The sequence below is a fragment of the Eulemur rufifrons genome, chromosome 29 (assembly GCF_041146395.1).
Source record: "Eulemur rufifrons isolate Redbay chromosome 29, OSU_ERuf_1, whole genome shotgun sequence".
Classification (NCBI taxonomy): Eukaryota; Metazoa; Chordata; class Mammalia; order Primates; family Lemuridae; genus Eulemur; species Eulemur rufifrons.
This window is the reverse complement of record NC_091011.1, coordinates 35,926,280-35,938,682: the sequence shown is the minus strand read 5'-3', so window position 1 is coordinate 35,938,682 and position 12,403 is coordinate 35,926,280. Positions and strand designations below refer to the sequence as shown.

Genomic DNA, 12,403 nt, shown 5'->3' with positions numbered 1-12,403 from the left:
GAGCGATCCTCCCGCCTGGGCCTCCCAGAGTGCTAGGATTACAGGCGTGAGCCACCACACCTGGCCCACAGCCTATAAATAATATTAACAAATCAATTAGTCCAGCAACCCAATAAAAAATAGACAAGAACCTGAACAGAGAGTTCATTAAAGCAAATATATCAACATTCAATAAATACATGAAAAGCTGTCCAGCGTCATTAGTTCTTAGTTAAATAATACTGCAATGATATTTCTCTTCACTCACATTAAAATGGTTACAATTAATGTTAATGTCTCACTGAAATCCTTATCTTTCAGCCATCCCATATACCACTCCCTACAGTAAAACAGTTGGCTACCCATATTTCCCTCTAGGGATATTTTATGCATATCTGATCAGATAAAATATATAGTAGTTTCCCCCTTTATAATATACATATTATCATATATCTCATTATGTACCTTGATTATTAGGAGGTCCTCCATAGCAGTGCATAAAGAGATTATTCCTTGTATTTGTAATATTGTCATAATGGTCTGTCTAATGGTTTCAGTTTAGTACTATAAAAATTATTGAATTATATGGGTCAAATCTTCAATATCAAAGAATTAAGTTATTTTTCTTTTATAACATTTCTCTACTTGAATATCATATGATATATACATAAACAGTATGATAGTAAATTTAAGATAAATCAAAGGTAATGGGTAATGATACTATTGTTACTATACTGTGTAAACTCAGCTAACACCCCCAAAACAGCTAATATCTCAAAAAATACTTATAGCATTCCAGTTATTAGATTAAGAACATTCATTAAATAAAACAGTTTTCTTAATGGCTTTAGTAAATTCACAAGAAAAGAATATAACTGAATATGTACTGCAGATACTTTACATCAATGAACAATAAACAAACAAAAATGTGGTCACAAAAATTAAGTGACAGTACAGTTTCAAGCCAAATGTTCTGTAACTTTCATGAAAGGGGATGAGAATAGACCTGTTGTTTCTTCATTAAAATAACTTAAAAGTAAACAGAAAGTCTCAAAAAACTATTCAGCTTTTTTATGATTTTTTTTCTGTCATATACAATCTTTCAAAAACATGATTTTACATTTTTTTTCCTTCCTGTCATCCTAACCTGATTGATTTAGAGGTAACTGAATCTTCTTCACTTTCATAAAATCAGTATCTCCTTAAGAGCAGGTTCCTGTTATAATGATAACTGTTCCTCATAAGAATCAATCTCTATTCAGGATTATACAGGGCTCTCTGGCCAACATTGTCATATCAACAGCTCACAAATTGTTTCTGTAAATGGAGATCCAAGTATTTTGCCTGATATTAAACAGTACACAATCTGCTTAAATGGATTAACACATTTTACAGTATAGGTACACATTAAGTGGGTATTTTTCTAAACTAAAAGCCATTGTTTTCATTTTTGTTTTTTACTTCATAATCTGCATATTAACTTCTAATTGAGAAAGTAGAACAAACACATGATAAAAATAATTTTCAATAAATGGTTAAATCTTCTCCCCACTCCAGTTCTTCATTCCATTTGCTCCTCTCTCCAGAAGCAGCCACTGTTCTCAGTCTCTCAGCTCTCCTTCCTGAATAATTCTTTTATTCGTAAACAAATGGGAGTATGCTGTATGTAATAAACTAACTTAATTGCACCGTTGTGAAACATCTCAGAAATGTATTCACAGCTAGTAATATAATTTAAAATTCTCACATCTAAACCATATTACTTTAGAAAGTGTGTTATTCCTTCCCATGCAGCTCCCATATAGGAACTACACATAGGAAAGTACTTTCAAAAGCATGAAGCACAACACAAATGAGAGGTTCTAAGGATTGCTTTTGAACTGGAAATGAAGCCACCACCTGGAGGTTCTGAGCTTAAAATGAGTAAGTCTCAACCACTTTCTCTTTACTTCCTGAGGTGGAACTGAAGCCCTGGCTCATAGAACTCTCAGAGGGACACAGGAAAAGGCAGAAGTTACTGAGGCACTATTGTTCTGTATCCAGACTAATACCTGACCTAACACGTGGTATGACCTGGAGCGGAGCTGCTGTAAAATGTAATTCTCCTTTAACCCCTCCATGTAAATCATCAGAAAGTTTCCCTCCACTGATTTAAACAAATTTGGTCTCTGACCTCTAAAGTCAGAACTGGCCTCAACAACTCTTTCCGATGGTTGTAGTATTGAGTGTTCGATGCATGTCAACTATCATAAAACACAATACTATTTCATGACAGATCTTCAAATAATGCCACATATGTCCGAAGTCAGGGTAACAGTCTCTTTATTCCAAGTAAATCAGTAGCAGAAAATACTGCAGATTAATGAAATAATGCACTTTGTTGTATCAAGATTTCACATCTAATGCAGCTGTGATTTGTGGTGGTGTTCAACCAGTTGCAACATCTGTCAACGTGCTTCCTCCGGTAACTTCAAAAAGCTTCCGATAAATACCAAATGCTTAAAAGGGTACTCATGAGTATAAGTAAGAATTTTGCTGTGTCTGGGATTTTTTATATTTAGCAACAAAATCAGTATAATAGTTCATAAACCAATTGGTTGCTTAATGATCTATCTGGAAACATTAAAGTCTGACAATTTGAGATGCCACAGAAGACCCCAAAATTATATTTGTCCGTTTTTCTGGGGGAAAAAAACCCCAACAACATATTGAACAACTTCAAAAATATAAAATCAAAGTATGTTTTCCAACCAAAAATTATTTTCATAATTTCTGTAAACATTGAATTTTTTTCAAGACTTTTTTAAGTTCATATATACACAAACACATACATATATTAATATATAGTTTTATCTCTAAACTGAAATGAATTTCAACATCTCTTGGTAAGTAACGTTCAATAAACTATAATACAGGAAGATATTGTATTGAATATAGTATTAATATGTTTTGATACTTAATAGTTCAAACATTGTTTTATTTAATTGAGACCAACTGGCCTCATTGCTTCTTATAAACTTTGCAATATATATTCAGTAAAAGGAATAAAAATGAACAGATGTTTCTCCTTAAAAAAGGCAGACAAAGATTTTTCTTACACAATAAATCAGCTTCTAGTGGATTTCCAGGACATTGCTTCAGGCTATTTAGGTAGAAAACTTAGGAAAAAAAGAAAAGATTTACCTCTGTATGGATCCAAAATTGGTAGAGAAGATTGAACTGAAGATGAACAGCATATACTGAAGGTGGTATGAAGAGGGCCAGGGGAGTGTAGAAAATCTGAAAGATAAATATTTTAAAAGAAATTAATCTGCATATAGGATTTCTCAACATATTAATAAATGCTTTATTAATGGTTCAACATTCTAAGTGTATGTTTTTTCAACAAATATACCTCATTTTGTATATTTTATTGCCGTGTTTGACTTTGCAACATTAATTTTTCACATGGTGATAAAGTTGCAGACAAGTTGGAGCTAAGTTCACTGGACTTCTATTTTGCATTTAATATTTTCTACTTAAAATATCATATGTTGTGTGTTATTTCCTTAATCTTGAAAATGTTGGACTTGTTTCCTGGAATTAAAGAGGTTTTTTATATACACACAAATATAATACTCACTTTCTTTACGCAAAAAATGTAGGAGCATGTGCCTCTATTTCTTGACAGCTCCCAAACTGTGTATTATTATCTGGCATTTTCAGCAATAAAATAAAATTGTAATAAGAGAAAGTAACTTCATATAAAGAGAGAATACTATTATTTTCTCTTTTAAATTTGTTTTTATATGGTTGATAGAGGGCATCATGTCACCTAATTTTTCCAACATTATTAAGGAAGGAGGTATGATGTGGTGTCATAGTGGAAAAAATTTTAAAGGTCCATATTTCCTAATAGACAGAAATGACTCTACCTCGGAAAAACAACCAAAACAACCAAAAACCACCATGGTTATAATTGAACCATGGAACCAGTTAGAATCAACTTATAAGCATAATCTGCTGTGTCCTACTAATGACTTCAATCTTCAAGAGTGGTTTAATATTAGAAGAAAACATTTTATCAAATGAAGAATTAAGAATAAAATGAGCCTGACTTCCACTTTATATTTCCAGTTTCACGGAGTCCATATTTTTAAGACCAGATGTTTAAAAACATTTCTTCTGAATATTATAATTTTATTTGTAAGTTATTTTAAAGCTTTGGTTCTCAATTAGGCAAAATGTCATTTCAAGGATGTTTAGTAATGACTATGCATTTAAAATTGGGCATTGCTCTCTAGTTTTTATTTCTAAACTTCAAGTCATGAAAAATGTCAACTGTCATCACAAACAGGATCAGTTTTATTATTCATAAATGGATTATTCAGAAAAAGATGAGATTAGCTAGCAACAAAAGAACACTGGGCTCTTATTCAAGAGATCAACTTTTAATCCACAGTTTTACTATAGACTCCCTCAGTGATATTCACAAAGTTCTTATACTTATCTAGGTTTTGGTTTTCTTGAATTAATGGTGAAGGGGAAAACCATTTAAAATCTAGCCATTGTTTCTGTTCCAAAAGATTTATGTTACTATGATTTGATTTTTTTTGTGTGATATATTAAAACTATTATCTTACAATAGGTTCATAGCAAATATTTGTAAAACATATATGACCATATATAAGTCCTTTAGGTTAAAGGGTATTTGGGAATCTCCTCTTTGAGATGTGAGAAAAATGTAAAATAACTTACTTTGGATGCTAACAAATAGTTCTGTTTGGAAAGACTGTGTGTAGCAGATGAATATTTATAGTTCATTATAATTTCCCAAAGTGTGGAGATTCAGTCCCTTGAGATAATAACAGCCGTTATGGCAATGGTGTTTCTACTGTCAAATATGTCATGAAGTAGTGAGTTATCAAGTAAAGTTTCTTCAACACAGGACTTTTCAGAGTCTTTACTACACTGCTATGATTCACATTTCTTAATAAGTGCTGTACAGGATTAGATTTCCTAGAAACTTATTTTATGAAACAATGTCCTAAATCTTACAAATCAGTAAATATAATGATAACCAGATAAATGGAAAAATGAACTCACCATGAATTAAAAAAATCACATTTATAATAAAAAATAAAATATAGGGTCAGGAGATAACTCACATGTATCAGGAGTGAAAATTTCTTATAATTAATACAGTGCTATAAAAAGAATCTAATGCTACAACCAAGGTTCTAATTTTTGCAACTGAAAGAAGCTTTGTAAATGTGGTCCAAGCATGAGAATTCCCACTTATCCTCTTCTCTACCTGCAATCTTTGCATTGCCAAATCCTGTATAGCTTTTTAAACCATTTTAAATGCCACTTCCATCATAAATCCTCAAGTGGTACTAACCTGGCTGAAAAAATTTCTTCTTCCTCACATTCCGAGTAACTCTTACTACCTGAGTCAGGGACCTTACACTGTTTACTAAATGTATCCATTTCTATCATGCCTTCAAATCCATGTCATTTTTACTCCAAGGCTCTTTAGGCTTACATTACGCTGTCTACCCTAGGTTATTTTCTTATCTTATAATAGAAGTCATATATAAAAAGAGAGAAATAACCCATAAGTTTCAAGAAAGTATGAGGATAAGCCTGGAGATGATCTTAGGCTAATACATAGAAAGTGAGTGGATTTTATTTTGTCACCAAGAGAATGGGACAAGCAGGGATTGCTTGAGATGGGACCGTGAAGCAAGAAACAGCATGGCCTTTAGGGGTAACTATAATGGCATTGCTGAAGATGATGGAGAATAATGTGGCAAGAAATTGGATGGGACCTTGGGATTTTTGGATAGATCTCAGGGAGTCCATGAGCCCCTGACACAACTACAAAAATATGTGCACTTGTGCACATGGGGGAGTGTGCATTTTCCTAAAGAAATAATCTATGGATTCATCAGGGTGTCTCCAGTGTGTCTATGACTTGCCGCAGCCAAAAAAAAAAAAAAACTCAGTGGCCAAACCAGTGAGCGCAGTCTTTTCATGACATTTTAAGAAATGAAGAAGCAATTAACATATTTTATTCTTGTAAGAAATATAAAATATAAAAATCTGTTTGGAATCTATTTTAATAGCCTAGTGAGAAGTGATGCATATTTAATCACAGCAGTAGCCATGGGGATGGAAAGGTAGAATAAATATAACAGATCTAAGAATTAACTATTCAAGCATAAGAGTTGAGAGGTATAGAGCAGTATCAGGAGATACCCAGACTTCTGGCTTGTGTGTTGGTGGATATTGTTTACAAGGACAGTGAACAGGAGAAAGAATAGTTTGTAAATTTTGGGAACTTCAGATTGGAGTCCATTATATCCCAAAGAAGCTATTGAGTAAGCAGTTGGAAATGTTTGTCTGAAATTAAATATCGAGGAGTCAGGACGTGTCTGTCTAGGCTGAACTTGCTAGTGTGGGAGTCATGCAAATATCAACTACGTTTGAACTGATGGGTGCATCCCCAGTGGGAAGATAGCCAAAAATGCTATGGGCAGTCAGAGAAAGGAGTGGTAGCAAATTAGGCTGAACAAGAAATACATGGAGGTGGGAAAGATCCAGTAGTTACTATCATTAGTGACAATGAGAGATTTTTAAGGAGAGAATAGAAGATTCCCAATGAGAGTCCAAGTAAGACAGGAACTATCTTACTTGGAATCCAAACCTCAAATTTGCTAGCTCAAGTTAGTACATTGAAGAATCACCCAGAGGAGGGGACAAAATGGAGGGAGGGATTACTTCTGTGGACAAGAGAGGAGACTGCTAGAGGTATTCCTTGAATAGAACAATGAATAAGGGAAATTTTGTTTATTTACTTGTTTATTTTTTTTAATGTGAGAGATATGAATATATTTATGGCTTATTCAGGGGCCAGTTCAGAGAAAGAGAGACAAATGCCAAAAGTAGCTGATTAGAAAAAGCCCAGAAGAGAAAATAAGAGCAATGCCACCAATCTAAGAATTAGACCTGCTGAAGAGAGGTGAACATTTTCTACAAAACCAGAGGTAAGAAAGAACATTCACCTGTGAATTCACAAGTCTTAATTGACGATACATGAACAGGATGTTGAGAAAGAGAGAGAAAACAGAAAAACACATTTCTGAATGAAGTTTCAACCACCTTCAAGAGGCAGCAGTGGAGAAGAGATCTTGAGGAGGCTGTGAAATTCTAGAAAGGTTTCCGTAAGGTAGAGGGTAGAAAATAGAGCAGTCTCACATGTACACCTTGGTGAGCAGTGTTCAGAGGTCAGCTGCGTCTGGAAGCCACTTGTGGAGGGGCTGGTGGGGGAGGATACCCATAGCACTCAGCAGCCAGGATGTGGGAGTGGTGAAGGTGGATCACTGGATTTATTCACTGCAGATGTAATAGAGGACGCACACTGTGCTTGCCAGAGTCATGGAAAGTAAGTGTCTTAGGTTGGATGTGGTAGGAAGTAAAGCCAGGAGGAGAGGACAAACTAGAAGGAAAAGCAAGGATTGAGAGAACAAAATAGCCCACAAGTAAGCTGTTAAGGAAAACGATTGAAGATTAAGTATTAATATATAACTACTTTGAGAGAAATGAAAAAACATTTTTGTCTTCCAGGATTCATGTCTATTTTATTTTAATAGTTCAAAGCAGTAGTTTAATTAACATTACTAACGTCTGCACTTCTGGGCTTATCATTTATTTTTATAATATTACTTTAGGGAAAAAACAATTATTTTAACAAGTTTCCTTCAGAATGGAGACACTAAAGATGGAAGAATCAAGTAGTATGTGTCACATTCCTTAAGCCTGTGATTGGTGATGACACAGAACGGAATCCTCTGATACGGCTAGAGAGTACTGATCTCTGTCCTTAAAGCACATCTACTTAAATGTTATGTTTGGAATTAGTGCTTGTGTTTCTACTTAGAAAGTCACTATCTTTATGTAACCAATGGCTATCTTTTTAGTCCCATTTCTATGCCCTTAACCATTCCCTTCTCCATCTTTTCCTTCTCAAACATCCTATATTCTAGCCATACCCATACTGTATAGGTTGAATTGTACACTCCCCCCTCCCGAAAAAAAGATACATGAGGCCATGGTGCCCAGTAGCTCAGAATGTGACCTTATTTGGAAATACCAATTTTATAGAGGCAATAAAGTTAAAATGAGTTAGTTAGGATGAGCCCTAATCAAATACAAGTAGTAGTTTAGACACAGAGACAGACATGCACCTAAGGAGGAGGCAACATGAAGAAGGCAGAGATGACGGTGATTCATCAGCAAGCCAGGGAATTCCAAAACTGCAAGGCCCTCAGAATCTACATGGGAAAAACATGGAACTAATTCTCCCTTCCAGCCCTCAGAAGGAACTAACCCTGCCAACATCTCCACGTCAGACTCTTGGCCTCCAGAACTTTAAGACAATAAATATCTGTTGTTCTGAGTCACCTAGGTTTTGGTACTTTGTTGCAGCATCCCCAGGAAACTAATACACATAACGTTCATTCTATTTGCCTTTCCCTAAATTTATCATGTTTTTCTATAATTTCGTGTTTTTACAAACATCGTTCTTTTACATAGTTTTTAGTCCATCTACAACCTCCTCCATGGCAAAATTTTTCTATTCTTACAGATTGGGCTCAAGCAGTATTTTTTCTGTGAAGCTTCCCTTGACCTACATCAGTTCTCAGTGCAGTCACTTCTCTCTATCACCTTAACAATTTGTCACAATGGCTGTTCTGCCAGGGTATGGAAAGTATATATGGAAAAAAATGGGTGGATACACTTCTCAAAACAAGAACAATAACATGTAAAGGAGATTGTATTTTTTAGCCAGTTGTATGTTTTAAAATTGTGACAATAAGATGCTGCTGATTTATATAGAATTTCTCACTTTGCTTCTCCTTGTTTATCCTTCATTACGAGGATTGCAAATGACTATTGGATTGCTGTAAAGAAAAACATCAAAAATTGGAGAATAATTTTATTTTTATCAAATTTCAACATCTCCTGGTAAGCTACAGAATAATTTCATTTTCCTGATGCGTGCTAGAATTGGGTCTCTGAAACAAGTAAAGATTCAAACCAGCAAAGACCCTTATTTATTTAGTACATGGAATAAACTTTGTCTCATCAGTCATCTTTAAATGGTGGGTTAAGGTGCTAAAGGCATGCCTTGGAGTTCTGAGACAAGGTTTCGAGAGAAGTTTTGTCTCTCTACTTCATGGGGGCCTAAGGCATGCTTTCCTTCTGTGACAAAGAATTATGAGAATTCTATCCCCTGTACATTTGCATGCATTACATCAAAGGTGTTAGTTTCTTGTATCTTTATTTGTTCACATTTGTCTTTATGTAACCCCAAATCCCTCATATTGAAAAACAGTCTTTGCTTATGTAGTTTGGCAGGGAGTATGATATAATAAAAAGATCTGTGATTTCACTGTTTTCTCTGCAGTCTCATATGTAATATAATTATCATATGTAAGAATTATACTTGCCCTATTTCAGAGAATTTCTACATTCATTATTTAAAGCAATCTTCAAAATAACCATATAAGAAGGCAGAGAAAATATTAAGAGCCCCATTTCATGTACAAAATCAGTGAAATTCAAACATTTACTGATTTGTTCAGACTGGAAAAGCTAATTAATAACTAAGCTGGTATGGGACAAAGATTTCTTTATTTTCTGTCAATTGCTCTTTACTATTTCCTAAATATAATGAGTATATTTTTAACATTATTTTACTCAAAAGTAAGATCATTAGATATTTACCTATTCTCTAATTTACACTGATAATGATTTTAATAAAAGTTTTCACAATTTAATGTTATAACTATATTTCTTCTTTCTGATGGTAGGCAAATTTACCTTGTTTAAGATTCTAATATGTTATAAACATATTTCACTAATTCTCATAAAATTAATTTCAATATCAACCTAGAGAACAAAACAATTTTAATGATTGAGAGACAAGACAGAGCTAAAGAAATTAACTCTCCCTAGTCATTTAAACTAAATGCATTTATCATTAATTTACTATGCTATTGAGAGAAATAGTTCTGAAGGTAGGCAGCTTACTATTTCCCATTCAATACTGGTTTCATATATGAAACAAATATGTTAAAATTTATTTATTGTAAAAGGTAAATAAGTTATATATCTCATAATCTAATTTTTGGAGAGTTTATTAAATAAGAAATGTAAATGAATGATAAATTTAAATTACTTCACATATTGTGTCTTTATCAGTTTTGCATTGGCCTTACACTAGTTTATTTAGTAAAATATTTCCATTGCCACATTTGACAACTATAAGACTTTTTATTTCATGCATTTATGTAACATATATTTATTAAGTAGGCACTTTATATATAGTAGGTATACAGCAGTGAAATATAGAATCATTTCTCTTAAAGTTCACAGACTAGCATAAAAGATAATAAAAAGTATTAAGTACCATAATAGATATATGCAAAAGTTTTATGTGAACAAAACCAAAAACAAACAGCAAAAAAGATGTGGACAGATTTAGAAAGGCATCTGAAAGAGAGGAGAGAAATGAACTAAATGTTGAAAAACAGAACAATCAGAGGTGAAAGGGAAATAATTCTCCAGGCAGAAGTAACTGCATGTGCAATGAAGTGTCAAGCCATTATGTCATGGTAGATTGAGAGAAGTGAAAATAATTGTTAAATTGGAGAAGGGATGACATTGAGGTGTGTGGAAGATTAAAGTGGAGCAAGAGATGGGCTAGGTTTTAACTACCTCTGCCTGTAATAACAGGTTTATGACATTCCTTTCTCAAAACTGTAGAGAGATTTAGCTTGATGGGAGTGGTGCTCTGGAATGGGAACAGTGTGTGATAGATTAAGAATGGAAAAAGAAGAGCTCCTTTAGAACAATGGGCAATTAAAAATAGCATTGGCTGAAACATTGTTCTTTATGATACCCTGGGGTTTCCAATGTCTATTGTTGATGGCTACTAAATTTTTTCCAAAGTAGATACATAATCTACAGTGGCTGTGAGTAGGAAAATGTACATATGTACACACAGTTGTGTTTTTGATAAGCTATTGATTTTATAATAGTTTAATGTTTTCAGAAGAGTTGCAATGATAATGCTGAGTGTTGTCATATACCTTTTATCTGGTTCTCCCAATGCAACACATTACTATGCTGCATTGACCACAACTAAGAACCCATATTTGTACATTAATATTAACTAAAATTCACATTTTATTTAGATTTCACTAGGTGGTTTTGTTTTGTTTTGTTTTGTTTGTTCGTTCTCCTAATGTCCTTTTTCTGTTTTAGGATCCCATCCAGGGTGAGGCATATATTTAGTCTTTATATTTTTTAGCCTTCTCTGCTTTGTAACAATTTCCCATACGTTCTTTGCATTTCATGACCTTTGCAGTTTTGAGGATTATTGGTTAGATTTTGTAAATGGTCCCCCAATTTGGGTTTAACACATATCTTTTCTCATGGTTGGACTGGGGTTAGGGGTTTTGGGTATGAAGACCACAGTGGTCAACAGCCATTCTTATCTTATCAACATGACTTATCACTGGTGATTTTAACTTTGATCTGAGATAGTGTTAGCCAAGTTCTTCTCTCTAAAGTTGTCCCTTTTCCATACTCTGCCCATACTCAAAGGGTGGGTGATGGGGGATTAAGCTCCATTTCCTGCAGGGGGTGGTACCTACATATATTATTTGAAATTCTTTAAGAGAATTTTTCTCCCATTTATTTGTCCTTATTTATTTAATTATTCAACCATTATATAAATATGGACTGGTCCCAAAGATATTTCATAGTTTGGATTATAACTCCATCATACATTATATATTTGGTTCTTCAAATTGTTCCAGATTTGGGGCATTGGGAGCTCTTTCAGGTAGGTGCCAGTGTCCCTTTGACATACTCCATCCTTTTAATTTTTGAGGACTTCTGTAGCAATGTTTTGAATATAAAAATTGTAGCATTTAGGTAGTTGGAAATAAAGTTGGAAATAAAGTTGGAATAAAGTTGGAAAAATCAGAAATGTTAATCCTGACACTGTTATATGTTATATAACATCTATGAGTTTAAACACATTTTATTATTAATATTTATAAAATGGAGAGACTGTTATCCTTAGGGCACTATACTAAGATATGTAATCAAAGATGTAACCATATATTGCACTCTATAGTAAATAAGTCTCATTTAAAATGGCACCCTACCAATTACAGCTCTTTTTGGGTGGGTGATATTAGGCTGAAAATTGGCTTAAAAATGTAAATAATATGGTTAGAGATTGTGGAAAGTTGAATTCTTATCTTTAACTTCTTTAAATGGACCGTCTACTGCCCTAATTTGGTCAGTAATATGGACGAAAAACACGCTGAGCTTAATTTTACTTTTCATTTCACAAATCAATTTT

At 33.6% G+C, this 12,403-nt stretch overlaps 1 protein-coding gene across 5 annotated transcripts in view; it reads right to left on the bottom strand.

Annotated features, from left to right (window-relative positions):
* AGMO (alkylglycerol monooxygenase) overlaps positions 1–12,403 on the bottom strand; it is a 303,863-nt gene that overhangs the window by 174,116 nt on the left and 117,344 nt on the right. For all 5 annotated transcript variants that reach the window (XM_069461613.1, XM_069461609.1, XM_069461611.1 and 2 more), the window contains one exon: positions 3,163–3,258. In XM_069461613.1, coding sequence (XP_069317714.1) covers positions 3,163–3,258 — 96 coding nt within the window. The remainder of the gene's footprint in view (positions 1–3,162; positions 3,259–12,403) is intronic.